The sequence below is a fragment of the Bos mutus genome, chromosome 1, assembly GCF_027580195.1.
Source record: "Bos mutus isolate GX-2022 chromosome 1, NWIPB_WYAK_1.1, whole genome shotgun sequence".
Lineage (NCBI taxonomy): Eukaryota > Metazoa > Chordata > Mammalia > Artiodactyla > Bovidae > Bos > Bos mutus.
In genome coordinates this window covers 43582656-43603476 of record NC_091617.1, presented here as the reverse complement: position 1 = coordinate 43603476, position 20821 = coordinate 43582656, and the positions used below count along the sequence as shown (strand labels likewise).

Below are 20821 nucleotides of genomic sequence, written 5' to 3'. Positions count from 1 at the left end.
CTAGTGTAACAGATTTGAGTATAATTCTTAGATTGTATATAACTGTTCCTTTACATCCTACTGCAGCGGTTCCCAGTCCTTTTGGCACTAGGAACCAGCTTCGTGGAAGACAGTTTTTCCACAGATGGGGGCTGGGGAATAGTTCAGGCATTAGGGAGTGGCAGAGGAAGCTGCTTTGCTCATTCACCTCCCGCCACTCACCTCCTGCTGTGCTGCACAGTGGGTTTCTAAGAGGCCTTGGACCTCTCTGCCCTACAGGCAAGTTGGTTGCAGATGTCACAAGTTTAAAAATTTGCCTATCTTCTGCCCATTAATTCCTCTTCAGGATTTATGGGAAGGAAATAATCAGAAAATGCCCTAGGATTTAGTCACTAAACTATTTTTTAAAAAGTTTAAAAAACAAGCATTTAAAAATATTAGAAAATGCTCAAACGTTCAGTGAAAAAGCAGAAAATAAACCTATTTGTACACTCTGAGCACTACTTTTAAAATATAATACTACAAAAAAGCATTATAAAAGATGTGAAGAAAATATTTCAAAATATGAACAGCTGTTATCCATGGTTAGGTAACAATTAATTTTGCTTTCTTTGTATTTTTAATATTTACATATGATGCTATAATGAAATGTATTATTTTTATTTTTAAAACAAGTCATTAATTAAAATGTATTATTTTTACTTTTAAAACAAGTAAGTCATTAACTAAAATATGTTACTTTTATTTTTAAAACAACTAAATAACATAAAAATCATGTTTCCATTTCCATATCCAACTTCAAAACCAAATTATACTGACCATGGAATTCTTTGGTACTTTAGAAGATAACACATCTTTAAGAGTTTCTTTAATAGCCTCACTCATTGCTTTTCAAATCTGAAGATAAAAACTTCAATAGAGAGACTATCCAATGCTGTGGGCGGGAATATAAATTAGAATGATGTTTTTTAGAGGGCAATTTGATAATAATGCAGAATTCTAAGGATTCTGACATGTCATCTTTTGATCAAGTTATTTCATTTCTAGGACAAAATAATGTTATATGCAAACATTAGTACAAAAATTAATAGTAGTGTGCACAACAGAAAAAGACTGGAAGCAATGTAAATATTCAATAATAAGGGACTAACAAAACAAATTATAATATATCCATAGTATTTAGATATTAAAAACGAAAACAGCAAATATTTATTAAATAAATGGTGAGCTCCTAAATATCTAAAAGATCATGCTGAAAACCTAATTCTCAGAGAAGCTTTATCTGCACGATTTGACAATAATTTGCTTTGACTTACAAGACTGAAGATAAGCCTCAATTCATCATCTACTGAGTTACAAAGTTTATCTGAGCCACCAGTGAAGTATAAAGTATGTAAGTGACACTACATAGTATGCAAGTGACAGGTACTACACTTTACGTTCACTTGTACATTTAATTCTCATGTCATTATTATGAAGAAAGTTCTGGTATTATCACCCCTATTTGCACAGATGGAGAAACCAGAGCGGAAATGATCTTGCTGGAGATCATGAAGAAAATAAGTTCTGGAGATAAAACCTGAGTACCCAGGTAAGTCTGATTGGTAAGCTCAGGACTGTACTGGAATTTTCCTTCTATTTCTGATTTAGAGAATGATCATCAGGTAGATAGGGATCATTACTTGTGAAGAAAACAATTTAATGACAGAGCCAGGCTTCAGCAATATGTGAACCATGAACTTCCAGATGTTCAAGTTGGAGGAACCAGAGATCAAATTGCCAACATCCGCTGGATCATGGAAAAAGCAAGAGAGTTCCAGAAAAACATCTATTTCTGCTTTATTGACTATGCCAAAGCCTTTGACTGTGTGGATCACAACAAACTGTAGAAAATTTCAAGAGATGGGAATAACAGACCACCTGACCTGCCTCTTGAGAAATCTGCATGCAGGTCAAGAAGCAACAGTTAGAACTGGACATGGAACATCAGACTGGTTCCAAATAGGAAAAGAAATATGTCAAGGCTGTATATTGTCATGTCAAGGCTATTTATTGTCACCCTGCTTATTTAACGTATATGCAGAGTACATCATGAGAAACGCTGGACTGGATGAAGCACAAGCTGGAATCAAGATTGCTGGGAGAAATATCAATAACCTCAAATACGCAGATGACACCACCCTTATGGCAGAAAGTGAAGAATTCTTGATGAAAGTGAAAGAGGAGAGTGAAGAAGCTGGCTTAAAGCTCAACATTCATAAAATGAAGATCATGGCATCCAGTCCCATCACTTCATGGGAAATAGATGGGGAAACAGTGGAAACAGTGGCTGACTTTATTTTACGGGGCTCCAGAATCACTGCAGATGGTGACTGCAGCCATGAAATTAAAAGACGCTTACTCCTTGGAAGGAAAGTTATGACCAACCTAGATAGCATATTCAAAAGCAGAGACATTACTTTGCCAACAAAGGTCCATCTAGTCAAGGCTAGATGGTTTTTTCAGTGGTCATGTATGGATGTGAGAGTTGGACTGTGAAGAAAGCTGAGCACCGAAGAATTGATGCTTTTGAACTGTGGAGTTGGAGAAGACTCTTCAGAGTCCCTTGGACTGCAAGGAGATCCAACCAGTCCATCCTGATGGAGATCAGTCCTGGGTGTTCATTGGAAGGACTGATGTTGAAGCTGAAACTCCAATAACTACTGCCACCTGATATGAAGAGCTGACTCATTTGAAAAGACCCTGATGCTGGGAGGGATTGGGGGCAGGAGGAGAAGGGGATGACAGAGGATGAGATGGTTGGATGGCATCACCGACTCGATGGACATGGGTTTGAGTGAACTCCAGGAGTTGGTGATGGACAGGGAAGCCTGGTGTACTGCAGTCCATGGGGTCACAAAGAGTCAGACACAACTGAGCCACTGAACTGAATGCAGATGATACAAAGTACAGAAAACACATAAAAGACTTATTGCCCAAATATTTCCAAAGAAGAACAGAATGGATTTACTCTCACTATTCTCCTGGGACAAACTAATTGGGAGAGTCCTGAGAATCAACTCACTTTAAAGTCCAAGTTAATCACAGGAGTCAGAATTATCTCCGTTGATATTTAAACAGAAGTAGAAAATTGTCACTAAGTGATACCAAGTTGCAGCTGGGGAGGGAGAAGTCTGAATTCAGCAAGGAGACCACCAGAATTCCTGACTAGTTTAACTATGCAGGTCGGCTCCTGTGATTTCATTAACCTCACAACAATATGTGTCCTCATTGTACTTGTTTGAAATATTTTGACTCCATTTCTTTTATGGTGAGTATTTAGATGTTAATCATCATTTCTGAGCATTCATCCAAATCTGGTGACATATTCTACATACACACTTACATCCACAGAAGAATTGATGCTGCTCCTTGAACCTGAGGTGCTAGCAATCCAATGGCCATATCCGTTTTCTGGTCCATCCACATTGATGTCTGCCAGGTGCTGCTGCAGTGCTTAAAGATAAAGAGGAAGAAGGAAAAAAAGTCCTGACATATCAACCCCCCTTAGAAGTCTGATAAACATGTCAGACATGACTTAGCAACTGAACAACAACAGAAGCTGAACAAAAAAGACCCAAGGGCATAATCACAGGTATTTCTTTCACAGCACCTTTGTAAAGAATAAAAGATGCCAGGCTACAGAAAGTTTTCCTTTCCCTCTTCTTTCTTCTAAAGCCCTCTCTCTACACACATATAACTTTTCTTAATTGACCCTAAGGGTGACAGTAACCATATACACAGATTTGATGTCTTCCTCTTTGGAAGGCAATCTTTCAAGTATTAATAAATAATTTTAGCAACATTTTGATGATATAAAGGATTAATGGAAAACCTATGATGGCTTTTGTTTACCATAAAGAGACATCAGTTAATCCTTCCAGTAATAAAGAAGCAGTCTTAGGCATTAACTGCTGTGGAAAGAGAGATTATTCTTGGAAAAGAAATAATTCATGGTTTAAAAAAATTTTCCTAAAACCTAGCCTATCTGTGCTATATAAAATAATGCTTTTCAGACACTTTTGAGAACAATAACCAAGTTTTGTGTTATGCTGTCAGAACTTCCAATAAATAACACTAGGACTTAGGCCAATACTTGCTTAACACCAGTACTCATTAAAAGAAGCCCTTTTTTTATATCACTCTGGGTATGAGCCTCAAGGGTAGTTAGTTATCAGGCCATGATACAAATTATATCCATGATAGGAGATAAAAATTCTTGCCAATATCAACAAAGACCAAGTTGAAATAAACCCTAACCTATCGAAACTTCTAATTTATAACATAAGATCATATTAAGTCAGAACTTAAGCCTGATAAAACTCTTTATGATTCAAACTCAGGATTCTACTGCCTCCAACAAATATTAATTTGATTTTACTATTAATTTTCCTAGTAATTACAGATTCAATATTTGTATATCTCTTTTACTAATGAAAGGCTTTCTTTTAATTTAAATACATTTGACATGCAATACTGTGTAAGTTAAAGGTATACAAAAAGTTGATCTGATACATTTATATACTGTAGCAACAGGGGCACCTCTATCATGTCACACAGTTACCATTTCTTTTTTTGTGGAGCAAATAATTAAGATCTAGATTCTTTGCCCAAGTTTGGTGATTATAATACAATATTGTTGTCCACATTCACTATATTATGCATTAAGTACTCCAGGACTTATTTACCTACTAGTTGCAAGTCTGTACCCTTAAGTAACAGAATTTGTTTAAAAAAAAAAAAAAAAAGACAGTCTCTATTTAGAATCTTACCATCCTGACCTACTCCTTTATAAATTCTCAAATATTTGCTGTAGCAACTCTGTCATTTTTCTATCCTGAATTACCAGATTATCTGCAGTTGAAAACATCAGCTTATTTCTTATGCCATTCAGTCACCGTTTTTCATCAGCTAATACTTTCAAGTAATTAAAAAATGAGAACAAAACAAAAAAGCAAATAGTAAGAAGAGTTTACAGTGAAAAATAACCCCTCCTACTCTTGTCTCCCAGTCTTATCTACCCCTCCTTCTTCATAAAAACAAATCATGTGGGCAGTTTTTCACCCATCTTTACAAAAACATTTTTTACAAATTCAAGCTAATTGGGGCTGGTATTTGTAAATATACAATTAGCTTGAATTTGTAAAAAATGTTTTTGTAAAGATGGGTGGCTCAGACAGTAAAGAATCTGCCTGCAATGCAGGAGACCGGGGTTGGATCCCTGGCTTGGGAAGATCCCCTGGAGAAGGGCATGGCAACCCACTCCAGTATTCTTGCCTGGAGAATCCCATGGACAGAGGAGCCTGGTGGGCTACAGACCATGGGGTCGCAAAGAGTTGGATACAACTGAGCAACTGAGCACAGCACAAGTTAAAGACATCCATTTTAACAGTCTTCTAAATATTTTCTCATTGCAACTGCCTATTGTATTTGTCTTTATCTATCTGTCCTGCTGGCCTTGCCTTTTCTGAAAACAGTGATGACTGAAAAGAAAGTGTACCCAATAACTAATTTGGTCACTCCAAATCAGCTCCAGTGATCATATAATTTCCTCTGAAAAGCAAGGTCAAAGGAATTAATAAATTAAAATCTTACCCATAAATCCTCCACTGGCAATGCTCACGTATTCTTTGTTTTTCTAAAGTGGAAAATAAAATTTAAATTACTTCAAAATGCAATTCAATTAAAATATCTTATAGTTCTATAAGCATTGACAAATGTAATAAAAGGTTATATACTAAATTTCTGGATTTTTTTTACATTTAGACTTTGGCACAGAGACATGCATACATTTATCTTGTATACTGTAAGATCTGGGGCTTGCACAGGAACAAGTGGACAACTTTGTGGCTACTAATGAGACTGTACTACAGTCCCAACAGTGCAAGAAGTCAAACCAAAATCAGTTACACTGTATTTTCCAATGTAATGAAAAAAGCTTTCAAAAATATTTTGGGTTCTTTATTAAAAAGGAAATACAAAAGCAAGTAACACAGCTAATTATGAACAAATGACAGAATGTCAACATTTTACAAACTATTAAAAATTAATGAATCCAAGTAATGATAAAGACACAAGAAAGGTATCTGGGCAGTATTTACTGCCTGAGGAAGTACACACTATCCAAGACTTCCTGCTCCCCGACCCTCCAAAGTCATCTAACAAGACTCTAGGTCTAACCACCAGCTTACGGGAAATACCAGAGATAGAACCTGATAAACACCACTATGTGAATGCAACCAGCAAAATCCAGATTGTGGGTTTTTCCAAATAAACAGATGCAAGGAAAAAAAACTGGAAACAGAGCCGATAAAAAGAGACTTAAAAGATATTAACCAAGTGCAATGTCTTGTTTTAGATCTTGAGAAAATTAGGAAACTTGAATACTCATTAGATTTTTTATAATCAAGTATAGTAGTTATAATGTGATTATATCTTTACAAAGAATTTACAGTTCAATTCTCCCTACTTTTGAATTTGTTTGAAATTTCCATGTTAAAAATTGGGGAGGGAGACGGAATTCTAAATCCATATCAAGAACTCAAATTATTAAAAGAAGTCCACAATATTCCAAATTCTTGCCATCTGACATCCTTTGTAATATATAGCTTGTTTCAGAGCATTTTTAGAATAGCTCAATTAAATTTATAAGTAAAATGAATTTGAGTCCCTATTTCTGTTATTCTGTTTAAAGTAATAAAATATCTTTACTCCAGTAAAGCATAAAATTACTGTATAATCCCTCTTCCAAATACTTTGTTCCCTTTCTGATTTTGTGTTTCAAGGATTGTCCTTTCGACTAATTTTCTCAAACCAGAGTCCCATTGAAGTGGATACAAATTGAGTGGCCTGTGTCTCCTCTCTTCCTGATTTCATAGTTCAGGGTCACACAAAATGAGGACTTTAATATATAAACTCCAAGGAATAACTAATAAACAACTATTTTTATAAAGAAAGAGCTGTCAGTGAGTGAGGCTTTGTAGAAAAGGTAGATGGACAGGGTGCATGAAATCAGTGATACAAATCAGTGTGTTAAAGACAACACTGGAACTCAAAAGGGAAAGGTGGTTAAGTGTCATAGACATATTCATGTATATTTATTCGATTTCAAAGTAAAGATATTAAAAGGAATTATATAGCAACTGTAAAAAGTATTAAGGCATGAATACGCACAGAGAACAAACAAAAGAATAATCCAGAAATGGACCCTGATGCATTGAAGAATTTAGTCTATTGAAGAGGTGGTACTTCAAATTGATAGCATAACTGGTTAGCTATTCAGGGAAATTTTTTTTTTTATTCCTACCTCATTTCTTACAGAAAAATAATTCTAGATGGTCCAGAAGATTTAAACATAAAAAATAAACCATAAAAGCATGTGCGAAAAAAATTAAGGAGACGACTTCTTGGCAAGACACAAACCAATAAAGTGTTTAAAAAAAAAAAGAAATTTAACAAGGTAGACAACAGCACAAAATTGCCTAGGAGAATTTCTTAAAGGTGACAGCAAAAACCAAAGAAAAACTGCAGTAATCTGTCAGCATACCTGTAAAAAAAGTGTGCAAGGACCATGTTCATATACATGTCTTCTTCCTCTCTGCCACTGCCCATGAAGCAGAGGTGCTCCCCACCAGCGATGGAGCCAGACTCAATGGACTGCTTCTGTGCTTCCAGCAGAGATTTTACAGACTGTGCAAACTCAGATGGATTTTGGAGCATCTGGACAATTAAAAAAATTTAATATGGCAAGCCTGTGTTTTTTATACATCTGCAAAACTTGAAATATTTTCCCGGCAGGCTGGGGAGAGAACAATTTTATACTTCCACCATGAAATTTAAAAAAAAAAAAAAAAAAAGGCTCTTTTTTTTTGGCTGTGCTACACAGCTTGTGGGATCTTAGTTTTCTGACCAGAGATTGAACCCAAGCCCTCTGCAGTGAAAGCTCTTAAGTCTTAACCACTGAATAGCCAGGGAATTCCTAAAATAAAGGCTCTTATAAATAAAATCCCTGGGATAAAAGAAATGTATATTAAATGTACCTATAATACATCAGAAAACAAAAGTTGACAATTCATGGAAAGATTAAATTATGCAAAGAAAATGCCAAGATAAAAAATGTTTTTGCTGTTTGTTGTCTAAATTTCAGTGTCTTCAGGGTATCATGACAAGAAAAGTTTAACAATGAGTGGAAGGGTCCATGACAAAAAATTCATTGAAACAAGCTATATTTTTTAGTCTCCACTTACATGGCAAACCATGTTATTTCTTAGAAGACAGTTAGAAATAGTGGAAGCATTTATCAGTACTTATTCTAGGTACTAGAGATATGACGATGAAAAAATTCATTTCTTACCCTCAAGAAAATAAGCGTGCCAATAAATACCCAATTTGTTAAAACTGTTTTAATAAAAAGCACAGTGAAAATTCAAAAGAAAAATGGACAAACCACAGAAAAGCACTTTGTAAAAAAAAAAAAATACAAATTAACAGCACACTCAAAAACATATGTGCAGTATCACTAGTAATGACCACTGCTTTCCACTCATGATTCTTGTAAAATAGAAAATTAGTGATGTCTAATAATGCTTATGGTATAAAACAATCATTCTCACAGTTGTAAAGTATAAGTTGATACAGCCTTTTTAAAGGGCAATATGGCAGACTCTAGTAACAATTCTATATACCCACATTCTATATGCCCACATTCTATAGCCTATATGCTATAACTCTTACCCCAACAATTTTACTTTTAGGAGTGTATTTTACAGAAATATTTGCACAAGTCCACAAATGTTAACTACATTAACTACATGTTAACTACAGCATTGTTTTATTACAAGAAAAATGAAAACATTCTAAATGTACATAAATCAGGTGATAAATTGTGGTATATCTATACCATGGATCACTATACACCATTAAAAGGAATGTACTAAAATGAAAAGATGTCCCAAGAAACTGTTAAGTGAAAAATCAAATAGACAAAAAAAAGTGAATAAGAAATATGTAAATGTATGTTAAAGGTCTGGATGATTAAACAAGCTGACAGTAATTGTTAACTCTGGAGATACTCTTTGAGCTTTTTAAGAATAATCAAAGTTATTCACAAATGACTTGAATAATAAGCATAAAAGATGGACCATCTAGGTCCTCCAGGGCTTCCCAGGTGGCTCAGAGGTAAAAAGCCTGTCTGCCAAGCAGGAGACATGGGTTTGATTTCTGGGTAGGGAAGATTCCCTGGAGAAGGAAATGGCAACCGGCTCCAGCATTCTTGCCTGGGAAATCCCAGGGATGGTTAAGCCTGGCAGGCTATAGTCCATGGGGTCACAAAAGAGTCGGACATGACTTAGCGACTAAACAACAACACATTTAGATCCTCCAAGATGAATTTCATGCAAAGATGGGCTCGATAAAGGACAGAAATGGTAGGGACCTAACAGAAGCAGAAGATATTAAGAGGTAGCAAGAATATACAGAAGAACTGTACAAAAAAGCTCTTCATGACCAAGATAATCACGATGGTGTGATCACTCAACTAGAGCCAGACATCCTGGAATGTGAAGTCAAGTGGGCCTTAGAAAGCATCACTACGAACAAAATTAGTGGAGGTGATGGAATTCCAGTTGAGCTATTTCAACTCCTGAAAGATGATGCTGTGAAAGTGCTGCACTCAATATGCCAGCAAATTAGGAAAACTCAGCAGTGGCCACAGGACTGGAAAAGGTCAGTTTTCATTCCAATCCCAAAGAAACGCAATGCCAAAGAATGCTCAAAGTTACCGCACAATTGCACTCATCTCACACGCTAGTAAAGTAATGCTCAAAATTCTCCAAGCCAGGCTTCAGCAATACATGAACCGTGAGCTTCCAGATGTTCAAGCTGGTTTTAGAAAAGGCAGAGGAACCAGAGATCAAATTGCCAACATCCGCTGGATCTGCGAAAAAGCAAGAGAGTTCCAGAAAAACATCTATTTCTGCTTTATTGACTATGCCAAAGCCTTTGACTGTGTGGATCACAATAAACTGGAAAATTCTTCAAGAGATGGGAATACTAGACCACCTGACCTGCCTCTTGAGAAACCTATATACAGGTCAGGAAGCAACAGTTAGAACTGGACATGGAACAACAGACTGGTTCCAAATAGGAAAAGGAGTACGTCAAGGCTGTATACAGTCACCCTGCTTATTTAACGTATATGCAGAGTACATCATGAGAAACGCTGGGCTGGAAGAAGCACAAGTTGGAATCAAGACTGCTGGGAGAAGTATCAATAACCTCAGATACGTAGATGACACCAGCCTTATGGCAGAAAGTGAAGAGGAACTAAAAAGCCTCTTGATGAAAGTGAAAGAGGAGAGTGAAAAAGTTGGCTTAAAGCTCAACATTCAGAAAACTAAGACCATGGCATCTAGTCCCATCACTTCATGGGAAATAGATGGGGAAACAGTGGAAACAGTGGCTGACTTTATTTTTGGGGGTTCCAAAATCACTGTAGATAGTGACTACAGCCATGAAATTAAAAGAAGCTTACTCCTTGGAAGGAAAGTTATGACCAATCTAGATAGCATATTCAAAAGCAGAGACATTACTTTGCCAACAAAGGTCCGTCTAGTCAAAGCTATGGTTTTTCCAGTGGTCATGTATGGATGTGAGAGTTGGACTATGAAGAAAGCTGAGCACCAAAGAATTGATGCTTTTGAACTGTGGTGTTGGAGAAGACTCTTGAGAGTCCCTTGGACTGCAAGGAGATCCAATCAGTCCATTCTAAAGGAGATCAATCCTGGATGTTCTTTGGAAGGAATGATGCTAAAGCTGAAACTCTAATACTTTGGCCACCTCATGCAAAGAGTTGACTCTTAAAAGACTCTGATGCTGGGTGGGATTGGGGGCAGGAGGAGAAGGGGATGACAGAGGATGAGATGGCTGGATGGCATCACCAACTCGATGGACGTGAGTCTGAGTGAATTCCGGGAGTTGGTGATGGACAGGGAGGCCTGGCGTGCTGCAGTCCATGGTGTCACAAAGAGTCAGACACGACTGAGCTACTGAACTGAAGACGAATGAAGGATGAGAAAGGCACACAGTCTACATTCAGGATGCAAACACGCTAGAATCGCCTTCTTCACCTATAGCACCTCAAACTCTCTGGGTTGTTTTACCTCCATTTTCCATGAACTTCCTCCTGACGCCACTCAGACCTTTCCACATGCCCTTTCAACCTTAGCATCAACTTTTTCAGATAAGTTAGGGACAAAGTTACTCCTCTTACTGTCTTCTCCATTCCTGAGGCTCTAAAAACCCCAGAAGGGCTTAAATAATGCCAGTCCCAGTCTTACCAAATGCTCTAAGCATCTCTAACAATAATTACTTCATCTATTCTTTCAATTCAAGTGATCCTAGGACAGTAATTTTAACAACTGAGGCCCTATATGCCAGAGACTACCCTTATTACATATTACTTTATTATATGCACAAGTACTCATGAAAAGGAGGCTTACAGTAAAAACTTTTAGACTAACTACCCAATCATAATAAGAGCTAATATTCACAGAGTACTTACTAAATGCAAGGCACTATGCCGAGTGCTGTATGAGGCAGCTCACAGTAAGAAGTTTAGAATTTACTGACATAACAATGGTAAGCAACAGTAAACCATACATAACAGTGCTCTCATCTACCCTTTATGACGCCAAGGGGGTGTCCGTGATTAAAAGGAAACCTGAGAGCTACACTTGTATAAAGGAAGAGACTCCCTCTTTAAGCAGAAAGAAAAACATCCCCAAATCTGGTACATGTATATTTATTCATGGATTAAAGAAAAAAATCCATTTTCTCCATATTTTTTAAAAGTTTAAATCACATTTATACTAACCAGATCTGAATCTAAATGGAAAGCAGTCGATAAATGCCCAGCATTATACTGTTCTGCAGGACGGCAATCCACCACAAAGAACCGGACTCCTTCCTAAAAGGGAAACATTTGACATAATAAAATTTGCCAGGAGGAGCATATTTTACACAATATAATATTAACAACCAAAAAGGGGGGAACAAATGGATTAAAAAATGGATCTCACGTATAGTTAGGAAGTCCCATACAGTACAGACTCAAGAAAATATCCTCAAGATCTTAAAGAGTTGTACTCATTTTAAACAGTAGTTAAAACAATTTGTATATACTGTCCTTGACAAAAAGTCTTAAAATATATAGCAGGAAGAATGTTAGTTTGGGCTATAAAACTAATTTGAATTTAGTAACTTAATGTGCATCATGTTAAACACTTTCAAAAACACTATACATGATATAAACACAGATGTAGATACAATTTCTATTTCTGAAAATAAGCCCACAAACTTATCAACAATGTAATTCACATAAGGATTAAATAAATGTCTTCTGGGATGACAGCACGTTCTCCAATGCCAATCTGAACTGGAGTACACATGGGTCTCTTTAAACTGGATTACAAGCTATTTTTTTAATAATGGTTCTAATGAGAAAACCACACAAAATGCTTGTTTTAAAAGTATCTACTGTGAAAGGCCTATCTTCCCATGTTCTTTCCTCTTCTCTGCATCTTTGAAATACATCCCACCTTTCAAATATACACACGTAATTAACTGCTGCACTATTAATAATAAAGAACTTATACTGAAAAAACTGGCTCATCAGATTTTCATAAATACAAAAGAGAAAAAATTATGGTATATCCTCAATTCTCCTTTGTAAATGCCTTTTGGCATTAAACCATGTAATTCAATTATCTGCATGCTGCTGCTGTGCTGCTTCAGTCGTCTCCAACTCTGTGAGACCCCATAGGTAGCAGCCGACCAGGCTCCCTCGTCCCTGGGATTCTCCAGGTAAGACACTGGAGTGGGTTGCCATTGCCTTCTCCGAATTATCTGTGTAAGTATCTAGAATTTAACTATGAAATAGTAAATTCACCCTTTCAAGTACTTTATATAACATTCAGTAGCCCTGTTAAAATTTAAAATAAGATTTTGCAATTTACAAAAACTAGTGTCAAAAATAATTAGTTGTTTGACAAATAAAATAACACACAAGCTGGCAGCTTAAAAATGAGCATATGCACAGGAGATTTAACACATTAATCATTCAGAAAAAGCAAAACAACTACATTCTTATAGTAAATTAATTTTGCGATAATCAACAAACATGGAGGAGACATTCATTCCTTGCATTTAAAGGGGATCATCCTCTAACAAACAGTGGGGTTTTTTAACTTACCCCTTGAAGCTGATTTGCTTGAAGGATCTCTGACACTGAGATGGCCAGGCAAAGAGCCTGACTCAGATCTGCATCGTCGTCCTTAATTCCCAACAAAGTACTGCCAAACAGATGGTGATTATCCTGTGTGAAGAGGAATTTTTAAAACTTTATGAAGAAAAAAAATAAAATCAAGCTTCCCTCCTAAAACTATTCTCAATAGACCAGATAAAAGGTAAAATAATTATATAACATCTTTGAGTCATATGATTTAACTTATTATATCAAATTTCTAGGCTAAAAGCTATAAAAAGGCTACAAATAAAACCCATGTTTGAGTTCACACAAAATGATAGCCTAATTAAAAAAATAACACATTCTACACAGCTATTTTCTATACTATCACATACAAATAGCAAATTTTTAAATGATTACTCACATTTTATGCTTTAATATTGAATAAAAATTAAAATATGGCATAAATTGTGTAATATGCTGCTAATAAAACCTGCTCTAATTAGCAATTGCTAGTGCAGTTTATTTACTATGTCTGAAGAATAAAAATTATTCTCTTAAAAGGCTGGGAAGAAAAGGATAAAAGTTCTTTTTCATCTAGTATCATAACCACTACCTTGCCATCTAACTTAGTCAACACTGTTGGGAACTGAGGTAATCTACATAAGGCAATTATTAAAATAACTGAAATTAGTCCTGAGAAACAAATTTCTTTTATAATTAGTTTTGAGGGAAATGTTCTTAAAAAGTTTCCATCACCTGCCTCCTGGACACACTATACTGAACCTAATTTAATCTCATCTTAATATTTCAGGGACATGATAACTTCCAACTAACAATCATGATGGTAGAATGCCTTAAAAATAAAAAAAAAACAATAATGTTCTCATGAGCACTTGAGGTCACAAATAGTTTATAAATGGTAATTCCATGCTGCCTCCATTACTAGCTTTAGAATCTAGAGTTTTAGTTTCTAGAAGTTCACAGCACTTGGACTTCTAATCTGATGTCATTTCTCTTGAAAGCACTTGTCTGATCTGAGAAAGGTTCAAGGTCTCCAGGGAGCTTAAGATACCCTTTTTTTGTGTAAAAGACAGCTCAGCATCATTAAAAGTTGGAGTTTTAACTTTAACTCCAGATAAAGAAGGCATAATGATACCTCCTCAGTCAGATTTCTATAACACAATTTTTAAAGTAAGGAAGCATTAATTTAAGAAATACCTTATAGTCAATTTTCTCATGATCAGAAATAATAATCAGAGGAGAGGTAAAATGGCTCCTAGCATATTTGTATACTATCTTTTTAAAATGTCTATTCCTCTACTAGGGAGAATATTTATAGTGAAAAAAATCACACAAAACTGTACAACACAGAAAGAATGACAACCTAGAGTATTTTAACTGAAGTGGATACAACATAAACAAAAAACAATGCACAAAATGTGAAATACTGAAAGCAGGTCATTCCTTGTCTGATACCTTTCTAAATGAAGCTGGTGTTTTACTGCAATAATACTGAGCCAGAGAGAAAAGGTCTTCTATATCTTCTAGATTCAAACTGGATGGAGTATTTTCCAAGAACTCTGAAATAGGATTATACATATATTATAATATTTTCAAGAAATTTTGCTTGTAAAGTATACAACATTAAACATTATATATCAAAGCTGGTTTATCTTAAACATTATAGTTTTATACATGAAATCTCAACAGTGATGCACAGAAAATTGCTTGAAGAGATGTGGATTTTCCTCAAAGGAGCTGAAACTCTTAATATAATCCTGCTATTAGTGACTGATAGTATCTGGCAATCAAATCAAATTCATTAGCCTTGATTGTAATACTGTGATTTATTTAACAAACACAAATGCCAGGGCCCCTGCAAATAAAAAATTACCAAGAAATGATTCCTGACTTAAGGAACTTTGTCTTGCTTGAGAAATATAAAGATAAATCATATAATGTAGTGAAGTAAACACTATAACACAGACAGTACAGTGTGCTGGGTACTACAGAAAAGAAGTAAATCTGTGAGGGCTGGAGTGGAGAAACCAAAAGGAGGATCAACATTTCAACAATGGAGATACTTACAAGAGTCGGGGATTCAAAGGAAAATTAAGGAAGGAGGGGAAAGGGAGAGAGAGAGGAGACCAGTTTATTTAAACCAAATAAACAGTGTACAGAAAAGAACTGAATGAGTGAAAAAAACATGTAAGGATGAATGAAGGTAGCAAATCCGGGGAGACCATATTTAAGGCCTGTATGTGGACAGTGTGTAAGATTTGAAGGGAACCTCAGATCTTCTAGACTAATCTTCTAAATTCACATAATGGATGAGAAAACTTGAGTTTTAGAAAATAAAGTGACTTGAAAACTGTTTTCTCCACATTAAGTGATACTTACGGATAACTTCTTCTTTGCTGTCAGACTCCTGCCCTAAAATGACTTCTCTGTAAAAGAGAATCACATGAATTTGAGTTAAATATTAACAGAGCACCCTAAGAACAAAGAAGAGAAAAATCCAGCCAACTTGATACTTACTTTGCATTAACAAGGATTATTAACATTAAGAAATAAATAAAAAATGGATCTGCCTGTTGTAGATATCCATCCCATATTGCCTGAGTGACTTCAATGGAACAGTAACAGGCAAAAAGGCTTCCAAGCTGTAATCAGGAAATGAAATGAGAAATATAAACCACTGGAAATGACTTGCTCTTTTTAAAGTATTGAGGCAAATGCATAAGTAACATTATAACAAACTGTCTGTACCTGATATTTACCGTGGACCTTAATTTGACTGTATGTAATCCAAAGGAAGACTATGTGGATCCAAGGCACAATGAAGCCACTGACCAGCTGTGTGCCTTAGGGCATGTCACTTATCCTCAGGAGCTTTACATTTCTACTTTTTTTTTTTTTAAAGGAATATTACCCATGCTCTACCACTACTGTGGTAAAGAGAAAGATAACTAACCCTTAATATCTAAAGTAACTTAAGTTAGCATGTATCTGCCACAGCATAATAACTAACATAATTACCCATGAGCTCTATAAGGTAACTACTACAGTACTTAACTTGCTAAGAAATTGTGAAGATCAAGCATGGTAATTTCAGTTAAGAGCACCAAATGAAATTGTAATAACAATTTAAAGGCCAACTGTGCCCCAAGCTTACTTGTACATAATTTGAAACAAATGAGACAACACTGATGTCCTGCAAAAGGTTTCAAGAGCTCTATGGTTTTCTATGTCAATTAAAGAATTGTTAATGTATGTAAGTTTCTCTAGAGCCCAACTGTGTTTTAAATTGCATGAATTTAGGGATATTTTTAGATTATTCCATTTTTCTTAGATACAGAAACAATTTCATCTAGAGGTTTAAATTTAAAACATTTTTAATGAATAAAGGAAGCTAACAAGAACACATACATTTAGTGAATATTTTGTGCCAGGTACTAAATTACTGCTACATATCTTTCATTAAATGTCTCTTATTTTAAATATTCTCATGACAGGCTTTCAAAATAGACATTTTCCTCCCTGTATTATAGGTAGGAAAATAAACCTGTAAGAAATAACCTTCCTAACATCACAGAGCTAGTGAGTAGTGATACCTGGACTAAAAAAAAGGCCTGAGACTCCACAGCTGATGTAACTGCTATTACAGTTGACCACAAACTTTTAAAGTATAATACATAATGCTTCTAATGTTTTTTGTAGTTGTTTAAAATTTACTATTAGAAATAAGGAAGATGCAAATACAAACAGACAAGGTACGGTCAACATTAACCTCACTTAGCCAAACTAAAGCTACCTCCGCATCATTTTCAGTGATGAGTTCTCAAATCACAGGAACTGGTTTTTCTTTATCTCATGATTGGAAAAGAAAGACTCCACTCCATAGACAAGATACTGGTAGCAAGAATGAACTATTTGGGAAACTGACAAAGAGAAACTGGTTGTTTCCATAACCAGTTAAAATCTACAACCAGCACTGAGTACTAATCCAGAGTTCTGGCCACAGAAACGGCATTTCTCGGCCATGATGTGACCAGAAAGACGTCTATGAAAATATTCAAATTCTTAAAAGAAAATTTCTTACTTCGATACAAATAAGTAGATTTAATAGCAACATATGAATCTCAGAGAACCTACAATTTTATTTTTATCAAAGTGACTAGACTGTAGCCAAGAAGGAACGAAAGAGCAGGTTCTTGAGGTTTAGTATGCTAGAGCTGAAACCAATTAGGGTCTCTAGGGTCTCACTGTCTACTCATCCCATCACCCTCTGAGATAGATCCTATTATTAGTCCCATTTTACAGATGAAGAAATAAAAGTTCAGAGGCTAAGTGTATTAAATAACACAGTTAATAAATGGCAGAAATGGAATCCTTTCTGAAGAAAAGTTAGGTAAGACATCATCGAGAAACATGTTAAAATTTTTGAATATACATATATTTTCTTCTGGAATCTAAACACTGTTTTAAAAAGACCTTCAAGCTACCCTATAAGAGCAGTTCTCAAAGTATGGTCTGAGGAGCCTTGGACATCTCCAAGAGTATTTACAGGGCAGTTTGTGAGATCAAAGCTATTTTCATACTAATACTCATATTTTGCCCTTTTCATATTCATTCTCTCACAAATGAACAACACAATTTTCCAAAGGTTACATGAAATATGGTATCATCACTGACTGAATAAAGAAATAGATATGAGAATGTACTTGCCTGTGATCTACCCAAACATCATGAGATCTGCAAACTTAAAAATGCCACTATTCTTCCTTTTTGGGAAATAGTTCATTTTCATTTAAAATATTTATGCTAACATGTATTGGATTTATCACTACTTCTAAACGAATACCTAAAATTTCTTAATTTCTAACCAATGTGATCCACATAAATTATGGATCCTCAAAAAATGTTGAGTGTAAAAGGTCCTGAGACCAAAAGGCTTGAGAACCACAGACCTAAAATAATAAAACTTCCCATTTAAAATATAAATATAGAATGACAGAGGACTGAGATGTATTTTATATTCTTTTGTATCAATCATTTGATAATCTTAAGTTATTTTCTTCGTGACTGTAGATCAATTCTCAAACACACTATCAACAATTTAATTACACGGTTTTAAAGTGAACTGATACATACCATATATATTTACATATATTTCTAAAACAACAAAGGCTAACCTTCGTATTAAATAATTTAAATGAAGAGAAAAAAAAAATCTTTGAAGTGCTAATAATTTTAATCCTTTGTCTTAAATAATAATGGTCTATAATTTAACACTTTTCTTTCTTTTGCTTTGGGGGGGAACTAACTATAGTTTCACAGAAAACTATTTTTCATTAAGTGTTCCTACTTTCACTTTATTACCCAGTTGAGTGCATAGGAGTCTGGAGTAATTTTCTTTGTATCAAGAAAAGAACAAAGCTCAGGTTCATGGTATTGGATGAGTAATCGGAAAAGATGAAATGGTCTCCCCTTCAGGGAACAATCCCTAAAAGACAAGAGAAGCAAAGTTTCTTGCATTAATAGGTCAAAACTGATCATATCAGTAACCAGTCTTCGTGCAATACCCTCCTCCCCTCCTTACCCCAGAGCATCCGACTTAAGAGCATTGGTAGCAAGCCTACCTGACGCAACAGGGGACAGACCTCTCTTGCTTACACCTAACATACCTGACCTGATAGGAAGAAATGGCACGTCTACAGCCAACTCTAGGAAGATTCTTTCCAGGTGAACCCAGGCAGCACTCAGGAGAAAGGACTACAGGGACCAATGAAAACAGAGGGACCACTTAGGTTATTTTGATAAGCTTTGGATCCCAAAGGGAGATCTGGAGAGCCCTGAGGAAGTCCAGCTCCCTTCTTTTTCTGCCAAATAAGAAAGATCTCCCAGGAAGGCTTCAGGATAGCTCCATAGTTAACGTACTCAATTAAGAATCCCTTCAGCAAAGCTCCAAGTCTGAAATGGCCACCGACGAACATTCCAAAAGAGTGGACCCAGAGCTGTGACTGGAAGTGGCCTGGATACCAGATGCTCAGAGAAAATCCCAGGAGGTGCCAAACACTGACCCTACTGAGTAACTATAATACTTCTTGCCTTGTTCCCTGGTGTCTAATAAATCTGTCTAATAAACCATTAAAAATGTACACAGCTCAAATTGCAGGCCATCTTAATAAAAGTCAGTTATTTACTGAGGAAACACCATGTGCCAGACACTACAATACAGTTTACAATGTTATCTTACTTTATCTTTACAAGCAACCCTATGAAAGATACTATTATCACCCTCAATTTACAGATGAGAAAACTGAGGCTTAGCTGTGGTCAAGCAGGTCAACCAAGGTCACGTAGCTAAGAAGTGATGGCATTAAGACTTGTACACAGAAACTGGGTATTAAACCACTATACCAAGCTACCCTCCCATATATGCAATTTAATATTTGAACTAGTGGTATTTTGGTAGATTTAGTCTTTAAAAAGCAAACTGTAAAAAAAAAAAACCTGAAATAAGGTGAAAGATTTCATGTAAAAACATTAATGAAAAGCATTGATAAAGAATGTTTCAAAATGCTATTCAAGTGGGAATAGTGAAAAATAATCTCTGCAAAACTAAGATCTAAGGTCAATGTCAGGATTTGGTATAACCATTCATCTACCATTTTTAATACTGCAGATAACAGGGAAGTTTTGTAGAAAAGGCCCTAATTTGCTAATTCAGATGTCCAAAGATAGAACTGGATTCATACTGACAAGACTACCTCCTCCTCTGTCTGAACACTTTCCCCACTCTATAAAGGCAAAACAGTAGATTGCTAAAACAAAACACAGAGACACAGTGGTAACGAAGACTAGGAACATACACTGTAAGGACAATTGCCTAGTTTGTGGATCTCATCCTCGGAAAAAGTGGGACATCTCAGGGAATCAGCCATTGCAACAGCATCTATTCATTTAATAGCTGTGTACTGAAAGTTACTCTCCACTGCAAAGCAGTGTGCTTGACAGAATTCTACTCATGTTACAACTGACTCTCTAATAAGATATATTATAGTGGAGTTGTTTGAGCAACATTTTGTGGGGCTGAGCCCTATGCGGGGGTATTAACACTGACTCTGGCTGGAGTACAGTGTTACACGTGGAATTCATGGAAACAGTAACTGGAGTAACCTGACAAAGTATGTTACACAGCTCAGTGCAAACCTCTACTAGTAAACCTCTACAATACAGCCTTTACTAGTATCTACCACCACCAACATCCTGTAAAGACAAAGCTGGATCATCATGTCCCTTGCTATTACTAGTTCTGTTACACTGAGAGGTGGTAAAAATATAAGCAGTTGAGAGATTTAGTATAACACAGTCACTCAGTTGTGTCCGACTCTTGGCAGCCCTATGGACTGCAGCCCGCCAGGCTCCTCTGTCCACAGGATTTTCCTGACAGGAATACTGGAGTAGGTTGCCATTTCCTCCTCCATCAGTATAACAGAATGACTCCCAAATGTGAATTCTAGCCTCTGATTTACCATTAGCATAGCCCTGTAT

The 20821-nt window shown here is 35.9% G+C and overlaps 1 protein-coding gene across 1 annotated transcript in view; it reads right to left on the bottom strand.

Moving 5' to 3' along the window:
* TBC1D23 (TBC1 domain family member 23) overlaps positions 1-20821 on the bottom strand; it is a 57728-nt gene that overhangs the window by 11720 nt on the left and 25187 nt on the right. The window contains exons 5-13 of the mRNA XM_070368347.1: positions 18647-18770; positions 15803-15927; positions 15665-15711; positions 14741-14844; positions 13268-13390; positions 11891-11983; positions 7561-7737; positions 5614-5656; positions 3365-3474 (exon numbers count right to left, since the gene is read on the bottom strand). Of these exons, the coding sequence (XP_070224448.1) occupies positions 3365-3474; positions 5614-5656; positions 7561-7737; positions 11891-11983; positions 13268-13390; positions 14741-14844; positions 15665-15711; positions 15803-15927; positions 18647-18770 (946 nt within the window). The remainder of the gene's footprint in view (positions 1-3364; positions 3475-5613; positions 5657-7560; positions 7738-11890; positions 11984-13267; positions 13391-14740; positions 14845-15664; positions 15712-15802; positions 15928-18646; positions 18771-20821) is intronic.